Below are 20972 nucleotides of genomic sequence, written 5' to 3'. Positions count from 1 at the left end.
ATGTTTAGAGACTATAGAGTTTGTAGAGTACATGCCTGGCCAAAAAGTAACAGATTAGGGGCTAGGAATGTGGCTCAATAGTTGAGTGTTTGTCTAGCATGCATGAGGCCCCGGGTTCAATTCCAAGCACTGCAAAACAAATGAACACAAACAAGTAGCAGGTAATATTAGTGATAGGGTGCATTCGTGAGTTGGGCGCCCTTCTGGCAAAGGAGGAAATCCAACACCATTCTACCTTATACTGACCCACTTCATTCTCCCACCTTGTAGACAGCATCCCTCAGGCTTATGGAGTTGGACAATCTAGGCCTGAACAGGAATTAGCTGATCCTCCCAGAGGAGAAGGTGAGAGCCCCCAGTTAAGGTAGCAGCCGCATGGTGGTGGACTCAGTGGGGATGTAGTCCCCTGAGAAACAGGAGCAGGGAGGGGTCTGGGAGCCCTGTGCTATGGGAAGCCTCAGAATACCATGTGGGGATTCTTAGAAAGCTTGGCTCAGGAGGAAAAGGAGCCACCACTGCTCCCCAATGGGGCCTAGGGCCAGGCCAGGATCCTGCCACCCAGCCTGAACACATGTCCTGCCCCCAGGAAGCCCTCACAATCTTGTGGGGTTTCAAGTAGTTCAAAGTGAAGAAAAAGGACCTTCAAAAGACCTGTCTTTAGCTAACTGTAGGGGCACATGCCTGTAATCCCAGCAACTCGGGAGGCTGAGGCAGGAGGATCACAAGTTCAAAGCCAGCCTTAGCAAATTAGGAAGGCCCTGTCTGTAAATAAAAAATAAAAAGGGCTAAGGATGTGGCTCAGTGGTAAAAGACCTGTGTTTAGACTCCTCACAGGCCATAACAAGGGAGGACTGAAACTGGATTTGTTTTCACTTGGAAAAACAAAGTGTGACATTTCTCATGCTCTGTGTGCTATGAAATAAACTGCACATCAGTTATGATTGTGGTGCTTCCTGATTCCTCTTTTCCCCTTTCTTCCTTCTCTGCCTTCCTTTAGGTATGCCTGAGGAGTCTGGCACCTTCCCTTGAGGCTTCCTGCCACCTTCACCTCCTTCAGATCACCACCCACTTCCCCTGCCCACCCTGAGCTGAGTAAGGGGCTCCATGGTGCTGCCTAACTGTAATAGCTGTCACATATTGCTTCCTCTTGTGATTTTGTCAGCTCCCCATGTCTGTCTTTCTCAACATCCTATCCTCTGAGCCAAGCAGAATGCCTGAATGCACTAGGCACTTAACATAATCTGATTGGATGGATGGACAAAGGGATAAACAGATACAGTCATCCCATCTTGGGTGACAGCTGGGGCCAAGCAGAGAAATGGCAGATGCAGGAAGCACAGAACTCGAGGGGGAAGTAGAAATGAACTGCTGCAGCCTTGAGAATTCCCTCTGGCCTAATCAAAAAGCAACTGTAAATTGAGTAAAAGCTAGAAAGCAGCATAAATAATGTTGCCAAAGGCATTAAGGAGATCCTTATCAGACACAGTGAAAGTGACTTGCCAAATTTTTCACCCAATGGAACCTTGTTGTTGCAGTTATTAAATTGTTTCTATATTCATTTTACTCATAAGGAAAAACCTGCATCTTTTGTGGCTCAAGTGGCTCTTGATAATTAGATGAAAAATGTATATTTGTAATGTGTTGGTAATCCAGGCTATGTCTACTTAATGTATTGGGCTGTTTTATTCAGTCAATGCTTTCTGGGTTTGTAGGCATGATGGCCAGGCATGCTTAAAAAGAATGTTTAGGGTCAGAATGTTCAAAGCCAGAATTGGCAACTTAGCAAGGCCCCAAGCAACTCATTGAGACCCTGTCTCTAAATAAAATATTAAAAGGGCTAGGGATGTGGCTCAGTGATTAAGCACTCCTGGGTTCAATCCCCCCATACCGAAAATAGAAAGGTTAGGGCTGGGGATGTACTTGGTGGTAGAGCAGTGGCCTAGCATTAGGAGGCCCTGGATTCCATCCTCAGCACCTGGGCATGGGGGCGGGGGGGGGGGGGCGCTGGGGGGAGTTAATGTAAAGAAATGCAGAGGGGGCTGGGGTTGTGGCTCAGTGGTAAAGTGCTCACCTAGCACGTGTGAGGCACTGGGTTGGATCCTCAGCACCACAAAAAAATAAAAACAAATAAAAATAAAGGTATTGTGTCCAACTACAACTAATATATATACATACATATACACACACACACACATATACATATATAAACACACACACACACACACACACACACACACACACACACACTAAATAAATAAATAAATAAATGAAAAGAAATGCAGAGGCCAGGTGGTTGTGGTACACATCTGTGATCCCAGCTACTTTGGAGTCTGAGGCAAGAAGATTGCAAGTTCAAGGCCAGCCTGGGCAACCTAGAGTGAGACCCTGTTGTCTCTAAATAACAGAATTTATTGGTGGAACAGCACCCCAGGGTTCCATGCCCAGTACCAGAAAAGAAAAACAAAATGGAAACAAAACAAACATAGTTCAAGGATATTCTTGGGAAGAGATTCTAGAGGGCTGTAAATATTATTGTGCCTAGATATTAGACATGAATATATGTGACAATATAGTAGAATATAGAATGATAAAATATACAGAATATTTATAGAACAGAGTATATGCTTGAATATGTTATAAAATGTAAAATCTAGAATGAAAGTGTTAGCAAACCACTGGAACTCTTATGCTTTTGAATACCTTCCCTACCCTAAACCCCACTCTCAGAGGGCCAGGGTAATCTTGGTTCAATTGTGGAAAAGGCAGTGTTAGTCTTTTTAATAGCTTTAGCTGAAGCTTAGGCGGCCATAATGCACCTGGCCTTCTGCTCCATGTGTGGGGCCCCCAGGCATTAACAACCATTGTGCACCTGTGGCCTCTGCATTGCCCCCTCCCCCCAAGGTCTGAGTGACCCCCTGTTCTTCTGTGATTTCTAGGTTCTTCTCTCTCAAGGCCATCTGTGATGGAAGCACTCAATCTCAGGATCCAGAGAGACCAAACAGGATTCTTGACATTCCGATGATAATCTGAGGCATGGATGGGCAAGTGACTTCTGGAAGCTGTGGCTAGTCCTGATGCCCTGAATCATCTCATTCATGAAGGAACCAATTAACACAAAGGATCAACCACTGAACACTTGAGATTGTGGGTTTTTGGTTTTTTGTTTTTTTTTTTTTCTTCCCGAAAATATCTTTGTTGTTCGAAAAACAAAAATAAGGGCTGGGGATGTGTCTCAGTGGTAGGGCAATTGCCTAGCATGCATGAAGCCCTGGCTCCCATCCCCAGCAAGGCAAAGAAAGAAAAGAAAAGAAAAGAAAAAAAAACAGTGGGAGAGGGGAACACTTAAACTAAAATGTTTCTCATTTTAGAACTTCAAATTCATGTCAACTGTGTAGGGGAGATACCTTGGGGACCAGGGTTCTCTTTAACACTAGGCCCTCTAACACTAGGCCCTTCTCAGTTTTACATTGATGGAGTCAGTGCAGCCAACCCACATAAATTATCTTTCCAGTTTCTTCTTAGAACTTTCTTGAAGTGGAATTTCAGGAGGTCTCATGTCTCTAGTGAAAAAATTTATTTCCACTAACTAGTAAATCTCTCCAAGGTGGAGTCAAGACCTTCATTTCTGTCTTCCTAATAGTGCCTTGCACCTAATAGGCACTCGATGAGAGGTTTAAATTGATTTATAAATGGATGATTAAGGAGGGCCCTTCAATTACACTAACATTTACTGGCTGCAGTAGTTCCTGCCAGGGAGCACAATGGGACCTCCTGTCGGAAAAGCCTGTGAACAAAATAGCCTTCCTGCTTTCCTCATGGGCCCCACTGTTCTCCTGGGGAACAAACTGAGTTTCAAATTGACTTCCTATTCCTTTTAAGTAAATAGGAAAAAGGGGGCAATAGAAGCCATTGTACCCTATCCCCCCAGCTCTGCAATTTGCTATTTTAATGCAAATTTTAATGAAATAATGAGAAGAGGCTCACAGACAATGCATGCAGCTACTCAGGCAATTATGTAAAGTGAATGAGGTTGGAGAGCAGTGTCCTAACTGCAGGGATGGTGGCAAGACCAGTTTCATACAAAATAGACCCCCAGCCATGGACATATTTGCTGGGACTGCCCAAGCAATTCTTTCCCAGAGCATGAGTGCCCTTCCTTGGAGGCAGAAGCTGGGGTAAGAGGGTGAAAGAGAAAGGAAAGCCAGACTTTTAGCTATTCTTTTGGCTATAGCTTGGTGGAGGGATATGTCCCAGTGGTAGAGCACTTGTCTAGCATACACAAATTCTTATGTTCAGGGGTGAGAATATAGCTCAGTTGGTAGAGTGCTTGCCTTGCATACATAAGGTCCTGGGTTCGATCCCCAGCACCAAAAAACATAAGAAAGGTCCTTGCGTTCAGCCCCCTGGGTTCTGAAACCCCAGATTCCTAGCACCAACAACAACAACAAAAAAACTGAACAAAGGTCCTTGCGTTCAGCCTCCTTATCCCAACCCCCAACACACAGGTTCCCAAGTCCAACACGGGATACTGAGATGGCTCATTTTATTTATTCTTCATAACAACCCTTAAGAGCAAGGGTCAGGGGCTGGGCTGGGACTCAGTGGTAGAGTGCTCGCCTGGCACGTGTAAGGCACTGGGTTCAATCCTCAGCACCATATAAAAATAAATAAAGGTATTGTGTCCATCTATAACAACAAAAAAGCAAGGGTCAGCAAACTATGTCCCTTAAACCAAATCTGGTTCACCATCTCTATTTAGTTTTTCTGTGGAGCTGGGGACAGAACCCAGGGCTTTGCACAGGTCAGGCAAGTGTTCCACCACTGAACTACATGCCCACCTCATTGTCTATTTTACAAATAAACTTTTACTGAAACACAGCCATGCTCATACATTTACATATTGTCTCTGGCTGCTTCCAAACTACAATGGCAGAATCTAGTACTTCAGAAAGAGACCATTTGGTTCACAAAGCCACAAACATTTACTGTTTGGTCCTTTGTAGACAAAGTATGTCTTAGAGAAAGGCATTCATATTCATCAGGATAGGCTACATTAGCTGCAGAGCAAATTGTCCCGGAAATTTCAGAGGCTTCACATAACAGGTGTATTTTTCACTTAGGTGACATCTATTGTGGGTAAGCAGCGGGTTCTGCTCTACTTAATAATCCAGGGATCAGGCTGGAGGGGGGGGGGAGAAAGAAAACCACTATGTCAACAGTTGTTTTCATGGCAGGGAAAGGGAGAGCCATAGATAATATGTAAATGTATGAGCATGGCTGTGTTTCAATAAAAGTTTATTTCTGAAATGGACAATGAGGCGGGCATGTAGTTAGTGGTGGAAAGTTGCATGCTAGCTTTGTGATGCCTCATTGGGAAAGTGGCCTGCTCACCTTGGCTGCCACTACTCAGATGGTACCACCTGACTGCAAGGAGGCTGGAAAATGTGAGGGAAGAGGCACATGGTGGTTTTGGTGAGCAGTGAATATCCATGCCCAGTGCTGTCCCCTCCATTGGACAGATAAAGAACCAAGTGGCAGTTCCAGAGTTCTGAAATGCTGCCTGCCATTGATTTATTTTCAGTCAGTTCCATTAATCAATTTCATTGAAAGTTGGATCCGTTTTCAGTCAGACCAGGTAGAGATCTAGGAAGCTGTTTTTGAACAATGACATCAGTGCAGTCTGTGGAAGCAGCAGCCAGTGTGAAGCTCTTGAGAGAACGCAGAGCAAAGTGTTGTTGGGAGCAGAGGTAATTCAGCCAGATTGAAAGGAGGAGCAATAGGGTGTTTTTGAGGACTGTTCCAATATGGTGAACCAAGAAGAGTAACACTCACCTGGTATGCAGTCTAAGGTAGCGCCTGCATTCCACAGAGCATTTGTTCCTCCTTGGCAATCACACTTGCATGTTTTTTGATACCAGGGGTCCTCACCCTCATCCTGCACGCAGCCAGAGGAACAGGAAGTCAGAAAACTCGCAGGCAAAGGTAACTGTGGTCAGTGCCCATGGAAAGCTTATTTTCAAAGATCATGTTCTTTCCTTACATATTGTCTGAGTGTTTTGTTACAGTGGCAAAACTGTTACCAGCCTGAACATCTACTGTTGCCACTCATCTTTGATTCTAAGTAAACAAATATCTGTGGCCATGGGTGACCAGCTAATAATCTCTCAGACATATCCATGTAGAGGGCGGTGTTCACCCTCTGAGGGCTTGGTGATAGTCCTATATATTAATTCTGATTAATATGAATGCCTTTCTCTAAGACAGGGGTCTGTATACTTTGTCCACAAAGGACCAAACAGTAAATGTTTGTGGTTTTGTGGACCAAATGGTCTCTTTCTGAAGTACTCAATTCTGCCATTGTAGTTTGGAAGTAGCCATAGACAATACATAAATGTATGAGCATGGCTGTGTTTCAACCCAATGCAAGGTTGGACTTTTTTACATGTTCTGTAGGTTCCTATCCAGGGATCCAATTTTTAAAGGTACTGGATTTGGGATGGAATGAAGCTCAGTGGTACAATGCTTGCTTAGCATGTGGGAGGCCCTGGGATCAACCCCCAGCCCCACAATTAGAATACATAAAGGCACTGGATTCAAAACTGAGCATTCTGAGTTAAGATCTGGTTTACTGTTATTCTCTCATTAAAGCGCCAGTCTTGCTGGGGGTGTGGCTCAGTGGTGGAGCTCTTGCATTAGCATGACCCTGGGTTCAATCTCCAGCATGGGGGTAGGGGTGGGGTGGGGTGATAGTCCTATATATTAATCTTGTCTAAGAAAATTTAAAAAGCAAGCTGGGTTCAGTGGCACATGCCTATAACCCCAGCATCCTGGGAGGCCAAGGCAGGAGGAACTCAAGTTTGAAGTCAGCCTCAGTAATTAGGGAGATGTCTCAAAATAAGAAATAAAAAGAGCTGGGGATGTATCAAGCTCAGTGGTAAGTTCTCCTAGGTTCAGGAGCATGGGGGCTTCAAAAGCTGTGTCCATGTACATTCCGGCCTTCTAACTGTGACATACCTCTGTAGATGATAATCCCAGTGTGGCTGAGCAAAAGAAGACAGGAAAAATGAAATTAAGAAAACAACAATTTGACAATATTATTCATTACACAGAAGCAAAAGGAAAATAATCATGTGAAAGTTAACAAAGCTCCTTCTGAAAGAAGTCAAGCTAAGCACCTATCTGCCAGGAAAAACATCCACAGATGCTGAGAAACTAGGGACAGTAAAGTGAAACACAACAGGATGCTAATTACTATTTTTGTTCATTATGGAATTTTGGAAAATATATTAATGTAGTCAAGCAGGGGAGGAGAGACCATTTATATTTTTCTTCACCAAAGTCAACAATGTTTAGTGTAAATTTTCTCATTTTTCCTTTTTCTTCTGTGCTGGGGATTGAACCCAGGGCTTCATGCATGCTAAGCAGGCGCTCTACCACTGAGCTCTATCCTCAGCCCTTTCGTGTGTATTTATTTATTTAGTTATTTATTTTGTGGTGCTGGGGATTGAACCCAGGGCCTCGGGCATGCAATGCAAGCACTCTACCAATTGAGCTATATCCCCAGCCCTCATGTGTATTTTTAAAACATATTTGAGGGCTGGGGTTGTGGCTCAGCTGTAGAGCACTCACATAGCACGTGTGAGGCCCTGGGTTGGATCCTCAGCACCACAAAAAAACAAGTAAATAAAGGTATTGTGTCCCATTACAAAAAATAAATATTTAAAAAACATATTTGACAAGCTACTCTATAAATAATGTTGTGTCTTGCTTTCCTTTTCTATTTAACAGTAACAGTGTTAGGTTTTCTCTTATTACTTTTTCATCATCCTCCTCCTCCTCCTCATTCCTGGTGTCTGTCTAATGTACTACTCAGGAGTTGATACCCAGTTCCCTTACCATGTCATAGTTAGATTATTTAGGATTGGGACATTGTTTAGAAATTCCTTTTTAGGTTTTTCTATAATTTACAGGGAATGCCAAACCACAATTAAAGTGTAAATACTATATAAAAATATGGGAAAACTGAAAGCATACAAAATTTAACATAAAACTGATATAAACTATCATCTCTGGAGTACAAATAAAGAGAATGAATACATAATAAAAAGAAAAGAGTTTGTGTATATTAAAAGGAAAAGAGTTTGTGTATATTAGTATAAACTGATTAAAGCTTCACTGTCCGGTGCAATAGCAACAATTTCCATGTGGTCATTGGAATTTAAAGTAATTTTAATTGCCAGGGTGAGGTGGCACATACCTGTAATCCCAGAGACTCTGGAGGCTAAAGCAGGAGGATTGCAAGTTTGAGGCCAGCCTCAGCAATTTAGTGTGAGATCTTGTCTTAAATTTTTTTTTTTTTATTTTTTTAGTTATAGGTGGACACAATATCTTTATTTTATGTAGTGCTGAGGATCAAACCCAGTGCCTCACGCATGCTAGGCGAGTGCTCTACTGCTAAACCACAACCCCAGACCCTGTTTCAAAATTTAAAAAATTAAAAAGGATGGCTCAGTGGGAAAGCATCCCTGGGTTCAATTCCCACACAAACAAACAAACAAAAAAAGCCATTAAAATCAATTAACAAAATTAAAAATTCAATTTCTTGGGCTGGGGTTGTAGCTCAGTGGTATAGCGCTTGCCTAGCACATGTGAGGCACTGGGTTCAACCCTCAGCACCACATAAAATAAATAAAATAAAGGTATTGTGTCTACAATTTTAAAAATTTTAAAAAATTCAATTCCTTAATTGAACTACCCATATTTCAAGTGACTAATAGCCACATGGGCTACTGTAATGGACAGCACAGATGCAGAACATTTCCATCATCACAGAAAGTTCCATTGGAGAGTGCTGGTTCAAAGCTCAGAAAGGGCTCAGGAAATGCTACCCCCAAATACAGTCCCTTGGTAGATTGAGTATTTAAGCTGAAGGAAATTGAAAAAACTACAGAAGCAGGAAGGTCCCATTGATCTTCTGTCCCTTTGCTCCTGAAATGAGTCACATAAATTCTCCTCACTTCTTTCTCCCCTGAAGTGGGCCATAGAAACTAAAATTTCCCTTGCTTCTCCTCCTCTGAAACAAGCCATAAAACCTAGGAAGGCCACTCTCTGACCTTCTCTACTAGACACCATCATTTGACAGGTGTTCTGCCCTATTCCCAGAAGGAAGGAATGTCACAAACAGGGATACCAAGAAGAATCTGAACAGGCTTTGCTAAGTTCCCCCCAGTTTATTACCATTATATCATACGTTTTTGTTTTCCAATTATTCTTCTGCATGACTATCCATTCAAGTATACAGACTTCCCTATTCCTTCCTTTCTCTCTTCCTCCCTCCCTCCCTCCCTCCTTTTCTTTCTTTCTTTTTTTGGTACCAGGGATTGAATCCAGGGGTGCTTTAGCACTAAACCACATTTCTGACCTTTTTTATTTTGAGAAAGGGTCTCACTAAGTTGCTTAGGGCGTCACTAAGTTGCTGAAGCTGGCTTCAAACTTGTGACCATCCTGCCTCAGCCTCCTGAGCTGCTGGGATTATAGGTGTGCACCACTAGGTTTTTTTTTTTTTTTTTTTTTTTGTATTGTTTGGAATGGAACCCAGAGCCTTGAGTATCTAGGCAAGTGCTCTACCACTGCTCCACTCCCAGCTCAGAGTCTGAAGGCTCCTGTGCCATGTCAAACTTAGTAAGTAAATTTCTATGATTTTCTCTTACTGGTCTGTCTTTGTTATAGGGAGTCTTGGCCATGAACCTTACAATGAGTGAGGAAAAGGTCATTTTTCTCCAGGTTAGCACCAAAGCTCCATTTCCCATTTATTTTAAAATATTTTTTCAGTTGTCAATGGACCTTTATTTATTTCTATGTGGTGCTGAGAATTGAACCCAGTGCCTCACACATGCTAGGCAAGTACTCTGCCACTGAGCCATAACTCCAGCTCACCTATTTCCCATTTTTTGGGGGGGGGTGCTGGGGATTGAACCCAGGGCCATGTGCATATGAGGCAAGCACTCTACCAACTGAGCTATACCCCAGCCCCCCAACTTCCCATTTTTGACCAGATTCTTTTATTTCTTTTCTGACTATAAAGCAGCATTACCTATTATAAAAGTGCCAAACAAAACCTCAGTGTAGAAAATGGGAAGTAAAAGTCCTTCCTTTAACTACTTGGCTATTTAAAAAGTGAATCTGATGCCCACAAAAAGCTTTTAGATTGAGAGTCTCATCTCTTCCATCATAATGATAAAAGCTATCATTGAAAAAATACATTTTTACCCATTCTGTGACCACTTTAGTGTGTTCACTGAGAGTCTGGCAGTCTACTGGAGCTTGGGCCTTCTGAAATAGAAGCCTCACTGTGCTGACAAGGGTCTTCGGTACGTTCAGAAGAAAGACCGATGCACAAGGTGACATTCCATGTTACCCACAGGCTGTGATTGGGAGTCAGGGGAGCATATCTCTTAGCCTGGGAAGATTCGGGGCCAGCCCACACCTTTGGCCACCACACTCCTGTCTCTCCTAGGCCCTTGTTCCACTAGTTATTCATCTGCTATGGGTTGAATTGATCCTCTCAGGTAGCAATGAAGGTTAGGGAGCGCCATCTTGGTGGACATCTGCCTTAGTACTTGCTATGGTCTGGATGTTTGTGTCCCTCCAAAATTCACACTTGAACCTATTCATCAAATGGCAGAGCCTATGGGAAGTGATTGGGCTCCATCCTCATGAATGGCATTAGTGCTCTTATAAAGGAGTCCCCAGAGAACTAGCTTGCCTCTTCTACCATGTGAGGACACAGTGAGAAGGTATCACCTATGAACCAGAAAGCAGGCCCTTGCTGGACATGAAATCTGCTAGCACCTTGATCGTGGACAATCTAAGTTGCTTAGGGCCCAGAACTCTGAGAAATACATTTCTATTGTTATAAATCACCTGGTTTACATATTGTGTTATAGATGACCAAACAGACTAGGAGAGTTCTGTGGTACAAAGCTCTGTACTGGCAAAAGTTACTAATAATGTATTTTCAAATCCAATGGACTTTTCCCAACATTGACCTTCTGTCTTCACACTGCTATGTTGGGTACTGTTAGTCCCTCACATTTTCCTTTTGTTTCTACTCTCTGGATAACCTGTTTCCTTTGAGAGCTTGACTTAGTCCACCCCGTAAATGATGCTAAACCTAGTTCATGCACTGAATGGCTGATTGAGTATCTCCCTGTAGATGTCCCTTGCTGTCTAAAACTGGACCCAACTAAGTATTGGCAAGGAAGGCTAGGGATCAACCCAAACTCTCATATGTTGCTGTTGGAGCATAAGGTAGTTTAACCTCTTTGGATAATGGTTTGGCCATTTATTTAGGTACTAGGGATTGAATCCAGGGGTGCTTAACCACTGAGCCACATCCCCAGCCCTTTTTTATATTTTATTAGAGACAAGGTCTTAACTGAATTACTTAGGAACTCACTAAGTTGCTGAGGCTGGCTTTGAACTCATGATCCTTATACCTCAGCCTCTTGGGCTGCTAGGATTACAGGTATGCATGACCACACCTCACTCAGTTGGACAATTTAAAGCTGAACATATATGTGCTCTATAATCTAGTGATTCCACTCCTAAATGGTTACCAACCAGAAATATATATATATATATATATATATATATATATATATATATATTCTCCAAAAAACCAAAAGCATGTACAAGACTATTCACAGCAGTTATTTGTAATACCCAAAGCTGGAAAAACTTATCTGTCCATCAAGAGTAGAGTGAATACATCATGGTATATTCTTATAATGGAATACTATACTTCAATGAAAATTGATAATCTGTAAGTACATGACATAATATGGATACATCTCACAATGCTAAGTGAAAAGTCAGATGCTAAAGCAGATACACCATGTGAATATTTTTAAAAGTATAAGAACAAAAATAAGGCAAAAATAATCCATGCCATTAGATATTAGGATACTAGTTGCACTTGGGGCAGGCAGTGGTGGGGAAGAACCTCAATGGGGGCTGGTCAAGATACATTCCTTAACCCAGATGTTTGTTCCATGGGCATGCTCAGTGGTGAAAATTCACTGAGCTATATATTTACATGTATTCTTTTGTGTTTGTTATACTTCAATGAGGATTTTTTGTTGTTATTATTCTGGGGATTGAACCCAGTAGTGCTTTGCTACTGAGATATATCCCCAGCCCTTTTATTTCGAGACAGAGTCTTGCTAAGTTGCTGAGGGTCTTACTGACTTGCCAAGGATGGCCTCCAACTTGTGATCCTGCTGCTTCAACCTCCTGAATTGTTGGGGTTACAGGCATACACCACTGTGTCCAGTAGAGAAGGATTTTTTTTTAAAAAAATTGAACTGATATAGCTCCTTCCTCAGACCATTCTTGCTCTATTTCTTATCCTGGTGACCAGCTCCACCATCCACCTACCATTCTGTTCGGAGACCTGGGTTTCATCTTAGTTTCCTAACCCCCACATCCAATGGCTACTGAGGGTGTTCTGTCCTCTCCATTCCACTTCCTGCTTTTAGGCTACCCCCTCCCCTGGGTACTTTCTTTCTTTTTTTTTTTTTTTTTTTTTTTTATTATTACTTGGCATTAAACCCAGGGGGCACTTAACACTTAACCACTGAACCACATCCTCAGCCCTTTTTATTTTTTTATTTCGAGACAGAGTCTTGCTAAGTTGCTTAGGGCCATTCCTAAGTTGCTGAGGCTGGCTTTGAACTTGCAATTCTCCAGCCTCCCAAGCTGCTGGGCTCCTGGGATTATAGGTATGTGCCACCACGCCCAGCTCCCCTGGATACACTTGCTGTTAAAGACAGCTGCTGCCTCATCCATCCTCCCTGCTGCCAATGTGACATAATGAAATTCTTCCTGTTCAACCCTTTGGTAGGTCGCCCTGACAGGGTCGGAGTGCCACCTCTGATATTCAGTAGTATCTCTCCATTTCCTCATCCCTAAAATGAACATAACAACATATCTCCAAGTTTATCTTCTGCACTCTGTACTTGATGCCCTTTGTTCAAAGAATTTTTTTTTTGCCTCAAATCCCCCCTGCCCCCAGCAACTTCTCTGCCTGCTTATCTCCTTTTCTGTCCCCCAACTCAGCCCCTGCTCTGGTTTTTGTTCCCATCGTGTTCTTGTTCACAGGTTTATGTAAGCACCTGTATGATTGTAGAATTTGATATAAAAGACGGCTAATAATGACTTACTTCAGAGCATTCATTCATTCAGCTAATATTTATTGAGTGTCTACTATATTCCAGGCCCAACAATATAGTAGAACGGAGCAGGAAAAACACCTGTACTCATAGAGCACCTGCCCCATGGTGTGTGTATGTTGGAGGGGATGAATTAATGAATGAACAAACAAAATATATAGCATATACAATAATGATGACTACTATGGAGAAAAATCAAGTTGCTTAGGGCCATCAAGTTGAAAAATAAAGTTGCTTAGGGGGAGGGGACAGGGGCTGGTACTTTTTGGCTTAGAGAAGCCCTCACTGAAAGGTAATGTTGGAGCAAAGCATTCAGGACAGAGGGCGAGCAAGTACAAAGCCTTTGAGGGTGTGTGTTCAGCCTGTTCTGGAAAAAACGAGGAGACTCTGAGGTTGAAACCAGAGCATAGAAAGTTTTAGGAGATGAGGTCAGGGAAGGGCCAAGGGGGGTGGGTGGAGTTTGTGCAGGGTGTTGTGGGCCATGTGATGGAGGACTTAGGCATTTAGCCTGAGTGAGACATTTGGAGGGATTTGGGGAGAGGAGGGACATGACTGACTGTGGGTTCAAAGGCTTCCTCTAGCACCATGTTGTAGGCTAGACTGATTGGGTTAAGGGTAGAAACAAGACCAGTTAGTTGTGAGGCAAGTACAGTCCTCCAGGCCAGAACTGATGGTGGTTTGACCCAGGATAATGGCAATAGAGTGATGAGAAACGACCACTGCTGACTGTACTTAAAATATCATGCAGATAGGATTTGCTGACAGATTATATGTGCAGTGTGAAAGAAAGAGAAGCTTGAGGCCTGCGAAGTGGGATCTTAGAAATGCAGTTTACTAAAGGGGAAGAGATTCCAGTGGGGACAGTGATTCAGGGAGGATGGGGTAGAGGATGTTCCTTTTGGGACACAGTAAATTTGAGAAGCCTAAGGAACACCCAGATGTTAAGATTGAGTGAACAGCCAGATACAAGCTTTTGGAGATCAGGGGGAAGTGCAGAAAGGCAGGGTGATGCTCTGTGCTTTTCAGAGTTAATGTCTACATAAGCACATAACCTCAGTCTCATAGTTTGTCATCAACAAATACAGAGTAAATGAGCAATTAGCATCTGGTTGACTTGGGGGTTGTGAATCCAGGAGGTACTCTGTTCAACCCTCATCTTCAAGAGATGCTGGGTGTGGCTGGGTGTTGGGGTGCACTCCTATAATCCTAGTGGCTCTGTAATCCAGCCATTTTGGAGGCTGAGGTAGGAGGATCTCAAGTTCAAAGCCAGCCTCAGCAATTTAGTGAGGCCCTGAAAAATTTAGCAAGACTGTGTCACAAAAAAAAAGGGGGGGGGGTGCTGGGGATGTGGTTCAATGGTTAAGTACCCTTGGTTTAATCCCCGGTATCAAAAAAAAAAAAAAAATCAAGACTCTCTTTTGGAGGGACCAAAGGTGAGAGGTGATGGTCACTGATGTTGTGGCTTTATTAACTAAATCAATTTCAAAGGCACATCTGTCACTGAAGAGGGTCTATTCAGCTACAGTTAAGCAAACCCAGGGTTCAAATGAGTCTTGATATGGCTTTCAGGGACTTTTGTATTCCTCCATGTTCACTGGCAGGTACTGGAGCCGTTTCCACATTTTGCAGAAATGAAGCCGAAGGCAAAAAGGAAGACTGGTGTTGGGGGTGGAGGGGGACTCAGCTTCAGTCTACCTGTGGAGAGGACTGTGTTCCAGCAGATTTTGGGTTGGTTCCTTGCCTTTCTTTCCTCCCAGGGTCCCCTCCCCAGAAAGCTTTTGTCTGTAGGCAGCCTGAGATTCTGAGGTGCCAGATCCTTATGGAAATGAGCAGAGAGAGAAGGAACAACAAGCATTTTACAGGAAACACTTTCACCAAGGGAACAGCGACTGGCTGCTGCAGCACCCCCCTAAGTGATTTAATCACCAAAAAATAAAAGCTAAAGAACAAGAGCAAAAGCATTTTTTGACTATAACAATTATCCTACCAGAAAACAACATTGTTGGAATGAGAAAAAAAATCAGCCTTTAATAGGAACATAGTAAAAGATTTTGATTATGTAGTTGCATATTTTTCTGCCTACTCGATTGTTTTTGTGATTCTCCCACATGATGTGAGATGTCTGCCACTTGCCCATCTTTGATTTGTACAATATGAGCTCATTGTACCCTGTTGCCCCAAGAGCCACTCCACTGGGGAAAGTCTTGTTCCCACAGCAAGAAAATTCAAGAAAGGCATGCCTATTTCTCCAAAAATCCCTTGCAAGGGAAAAAGAGTACGTTTAGAGACACACATAGACTATTTTAGTTTCTTTGATTGGGTATCACTAAATACAGAGCATCCTTTCCCATGGAAACACGAAAGTAAGGAGAAAAGCATAAAACTGTGAATGATAAAAACTGTCTGTAACCAGCTTCTATTCTACTTGAGAAACAAGAATAAGACACAGGAGAAACACAGTCAGCTGCAGTAATGTTCCTCTTGGGAAGAAGAAAGAAGGAAATTGCTCCTAGTGTGAATGTGTTACTATTTTCAGCAACAGGCATATTCATATGTAATTCTATTATTGTTCATGCTTCAACACACATGAACCTTAAAGACATATGCTAAGCAAAAGACAAAAAGACCTCATGTCGCACCATTCCATTTTAATGTAATATCCAGAAGAGGCAAATGTCTAGAGACATAAAGTAGATTTATGGTTGCCAAAGGCTGGGGGAAATTGGAGACTGGGGAGTGATTGGTTAATGTTTGGGGTGATGAAAATGCTCTAAAATTAGAATGTGTGTGTCGCAAATCTGTAAACATATTAAAAATGATAGAATTACACCCTACAAAGGATGAAGTTTTTAAAAAATATTTTTTAGTTGTCAATGGACCTTTATTTTATTAATTTATATGTGGTGCTGAGAATCAAACCCAGTGCCTCACACAAGCACTTTATCACAGAGCTATAGCCCCAGCCCTAAAAGAATGACTTTACTGGTATGTAAATTACATCTCAATAAAGCTGCTTTTCACAAAAATCTGCAATTTCTGATGGCTGGCATACCAGCAAAGGGGACACATTCATATGGAAGATGGAGCTGGAGAGCTTTGTTGTTGTTTTTATACAATAAGCATGACCAAGTCATGGACTAATGTGTTTTAATAGGATAGATGTTTTAAAAATCATATTGGCATAGAATCCAAAATGTGCAATGGAAGATAAAAAGAATCCTGACAGTTCTATGATATAGATGGGGCCTTACCATGAGGATGTGTGCATTCCCAAATGAACCTTCATCCAGTGCATAAGCAGAGTCAATCCATTGACCTCATTTCACTACATAAAGGAGCCACCACCGTGGAACAACAGAAACAGCAAAGAGTACATTAGATAAGGAATCGTTGTCTTTGGGTTCCCAGTTGTGCAATGGAATACATCTTTTCTCTGTGTGTTGGCCATATCTCCATCTGGATTCTAAACTGATTTAGGACAGTAATTGTGTCCTGTATTTTTCCTGTCTCCTGGAGTATCCCTCTGGCTCAGGAGAGAGCACACGGGAAGTTGTCAAACCATGCTGGTCATTTTTGGCTGGCTGGTTTCTTTCCAGGTGGTGTGAGGATGGAGGGCCTGGGTTAGGTGGGTAAGCCTTCCTACCTGACTGCATTCCCTTCCACCTGGACAGATGGTATCTCTGCTCTTCCTGGACATTTCTGGAGTTCCCCACCCCTGAATAAAAATTGGTAAGTAATAGAATGAGATGGAGTGTTATCTTTGTGCCTCCCATTTTATTATTGATATCAAGGCCTAATTTTAAAATGTATTGGTAAACTTTTAGAGGACTTCTTCGCATTTGGGGGTCATGGAGCAGGGTTGTCAGACTCAGCACTGTGAAAGCAACAAGAATCCGCCCGGCATGTCAAGTTCTTTCAAAATGTTTGCCCACAACACATACTCAAGCATGGGTTCTTGGACAGAGAAACAAATGAATCTCAATGCCAACCATGAAAAGGAGAAATCTAAGGGTGAGCCCCGTGTGTGTCTGAGAATCCTAAGTATTTGGATCTAATCCTCGACTCAGATCTTGTTGAGCAAAGAGCGAGGAGTAAAAGAAAAACAAAATCCCCAAAGCATCTTAAAGCATTAAGAATTACTGGGACAAGGGGGATGTAGCTCAGTGGTAGAGCATTTGCCTTGCACGCACAAAGCCCTAGGTTTTATGCTAGGTACCAAGGAATGAAAGTTATTGGAACAAGTTGCTGCCTCTGAATTGCAAGGAGGAAAAACCCTTGCAACAGAAAATTGGTTAAAACAATCCCTATTTAGAAATATATCTTGGGGGGGCTGTGGCTGTGGCTCAGTGGTACAGCACTTGCTTGGCATGTGTGAGCACTGGGTTCGATTCTCAGCACCACATAAAAATAAATAAAGGCCCACTAACAACTAAAAAAATATTTTAAAAAAAGAAAGAAATATATCTTGGGGTTTTCAAAATGACTTTGGGATTATGTTTTCTCAAGTCTTTCCAAATACTGAGAAATGTGACTAAATAACAAAAGTCACAAGACTGGGGATTCATGAAAGTGGATTCTCTATCAATAAAATACAGTGAAAGAGTAGGAAGGAAAATGTCAGCCAGGAATCCCCGATGCTTCTTGTGTGTTTCATCTTGTCTGTCTACCAGGTCACTTGCAGAGAAGAGGGATCTCCCCCTCTCTGCCCTCCTTCTTTATTTCCTATAAAACTCGCAAATACACAATGACTGCAAAGAAGACATTCAGTTTCTATTATCCAAATGAACCCGACAAGGAGTTCTGAGTGGATGGCTACTTCAGAATTGAGAGAGAGATGAGAGTAATATTTCTAAGACTGAGAGAGAATTTAAAAGTTCAATTGGATGACATTTTAGAGACTTGACTTTAGTTCTTTTTTTTTTTCCTTGTTTAAGCACATCACCCCAACCAGGGCTACATTAAGAAATTTTAAAATGATGGAGTGTACTGAGTCTTTGGGGTTTCTTAACTCTCAGTTGGATTATGCTTTTTATTAGATTCCAGTGGTACTTGACGGGTTATGTTAATCCATATTTAAACTAGGGTGACCTTACGTCCCAATTTGCTCAGGACAGTCCTGGTTTACACCTGTTGTCCCAGCAGAATTATTAATAGCATCCTCTTCTACCCTAGTATACCAGTTTGGAAGATTAAAATTCTAAAATCACACTATGATTCCTAAAACTATTCTAGAGTATAGAATGCCTTTCATTAATCATTGCAATTTGTAGCTACTTTATACAATATCTGAGACCCTTTCTACTTTTTTTTTAGTATTTATATTTTAGTTGTAGTTGGACACAATACCTTCATTTCACTTATTTATTTTTATGTGGTGCTGAGGATCAAACCTAGGGTCCCGCATGTCCAAGGTGAGTGCTCTACCGCTGAGCCCCAGCCCCAACCCAAGAGAGCTTTTCTTCTTTCTATTGGATTTTAAACATCCTTTGAACTTTAGAAGGCTCCTCACAGAACCAGAGAGCCAGAGACAAGCTGGGCATGGTGGCACACGCCTATAATCACAGCAACTTGGAAAGCTGAAGCAGGAAGATGGCAAGTTTGAGGCCAGCTTCGATAATTTAGGGAGACTGTCTCGGAATAAAAAATAGAAAGGGTTGGGGATGTAGCTCAGTGGCAAAGCACCACTGGGTTCAATCCCCAGTATCAAAAAAGAAGAAAAACAGAAGCAAGCCAGTGGCAAGACAATGACAATCATATTCAACACAAAGACAACTGTTGTTCATTAATAACACCTTAATGAACATGTGTTGTTAATTAGTGATTTTTGTATTATTCAGGTTGTATTTCTATTTATCAACTATATTATAAATTAAATTGTATTATTATGTATTATTAAACATGCCAATGGCTGAATCGCACATACCTTCATAGCCAAAGAGAAGTAATAACAAGAAGCCTTCTATCTTGCGTGGCATTTTCCCTTGTCCTTGGCGGCAGCTCTACCTTCCTGAAGTGGGGAGCTTGCCTAGGAGGAGGAGATTAACTTGAGCACCAGCCTCATTAAGCATCTTATTCTATTTAGTTCTTAGGTTTTGGCTGAGTCCCATCAAGTTAACCCACATAGTTACCTGCCTCAAAAAGGAAGTCTCAGAGACAATACTAATGTCAACTGAGGTTGGTTTAACAAGGAAGATTCTGGTTTTATTCTATCTTTAAATGTTAAGGGAAGGAATGGAGGGAAATGGAAACTAGAATCCTAAGACTCAGCTCTTCATCTGTTCTCTGTTATTGTCTTCTAGTGGGTGACCTTGAGCAATTTTCTGCCAAATAAGTCCTAACATTCTTGAATGGTATGAAAATGCCACTGAATCACCTCTCACAAAGCAACTTGGTGTCATGTTCATACTATTCACTCAGGAAAATACTAAATTTGGTGGGGGAGACAGTTACACACAAAGATGTTTAATGCTGTGTTACTTATAATAATAAAACTGAAAACAATCAAAGTGTGCAAGGTTAGGGGACTGGTTAAGCAAATTAGGAAAGGTAGTAAAGCTGGGAGGGTTAAGAACATGGATTTCCAAACTACACTGGATGCAAATCCCAGTTCTACCATTTGCTGTGAACTTAGAGCAAATTTCTCATCTGTATGATAATGATAATAATGCTTCATTCATACAGTTATTTTGGCTTAAATGGAATAATATCTGGTGGTGTTCATTTGTAATCCTAACTATTCAGGAGGCTGAGGCAGGAGGATCACAAGTTTGAGGCCAGTTTCAGCAGCTTAGTGAGACCTTGTTTCAAAATAAAAAGAACTGGGGATATAAGAACTGGGGATAGAACTGGGGATATAACTCAGTGGTGGAGTGCCATGGGTTCAATTCCCAGTAAGGGTGGTAGTGGGGAGTGATGATATATACAATGTACTTAGAATAGACTAGGTAGGGGGTGGTCTAGTGGTAGAGCTTTGCTTTAGCATGTGCAGGACCCTAGAATTGATCCCCAGTATAGCAAAACCAAAATAGAACACTTAGAACAGTGCCTGCCATACTTACCTATCATTGTTACATAGCCATTAAGAATCGGGTTGATAAGGAGCTCCAGGTGTGGCTCAATGGTAGCATGTGTGCTTAGCCCAGGGTTCATATTTCCCAGCACTCCTAAAAAATTGATGGAAGGAAAAATGAAGTAACCACTCCCTTGATGGGTGTAGAGCTTCAGTTTTGCAAAGTGAAAAGATGCTGATCTGTTTCACAACAACGTGAATAGGCTTAACATACCAATGTGAATAGTACATAAAAACTGTATACTTAATGGTTAAGATGGCATTTTAAAGGAGAATTGAGTTGATTGTTAATGACAGGGACAATCATGTTATACTGGAATTACAAAAAAGTAACGAATTTATATACTGTATAAGCAGAACGATGTGGGAAAATGCTGAGAAAAACACAGTTTTCCCTTCCTCTTTTAGTTCTTTGCCATCACCATCCCACCTGTAGCCCACATCCTCAGTACCCAAGGCTCAGACACCTTTCCCTTATTCATTTTATCAAAGATGAGAAAGGCCAAAAACAAAACAAAACAAAACAAAACACAACACTACACAACAAAACACCTCTCCCCACCCCGTAAAGGAAACAGTAATGAAATATTAAAGAGGAACACAAAAGCAACTAGGCAAATGTTTGGTCATTCAATAGGCACTTACTGGATGTCTACAGAACTGGCTTTTAT

The 20972-nt window shown here is 41.9% G+C and overlaps 1 protein-coding gene and 1 non-coding gene across 2 annotated transcripts in view; both read right to left on the bottom strand.

Annotated features, from left to right (window-relative positions):
* Rs1 (retinoschisin 1) overlaps positions 1 to 20972 on the bottom strand; it is a 31523-nt gene that overhangs the window by 10191 nt on the left and 360 nt on the right. Inside the window, exons 2-4 of the mRNA XM_026396767.2 lie at positions 20291 to 20481; positions 7015 to 7040; positions 5833 to 5935 (exon numbers count right to left, since the gene is read on the bottom strand). Coding sequence (XP_026252552.1) covers positions 5833 to 5935; positions 7015 to 7040; positions 20291 to 20481 — 320 coding nt within the window. The remainder of the gene's footprint in view (positions 1 to 5832; positions 5936 to 7014; positions 7041 to 20290; positions 20482 to 20972) is intronic.
* Positions 9951 to 10036, bottom strand: Trnam-cau (transfer RNA methionine (anticodon CAU)). Its single transcript has one exon. It is a non-coding gene; the product is annotated as a tRNA-Met (tRNA).

Source organism: Urocitellus parryii, chromosome X, assembly GCF_045843805.1.
Source record: "Urocitellus parryii isolate mUroPar1 chromosome X, mUroPar1.hap1, whole genome shotgun sequence".
In the NCBI taxonomy this organism is placed as follows: Eukaryota; Metazoa; Chordata; class Mammalia; order Rodentia; family Sciuridae; genus Urocitellus; species Urocitellus parryii.
This window is presented reverse-complemented; position numbering and strand designations above follow the sequence as displayed.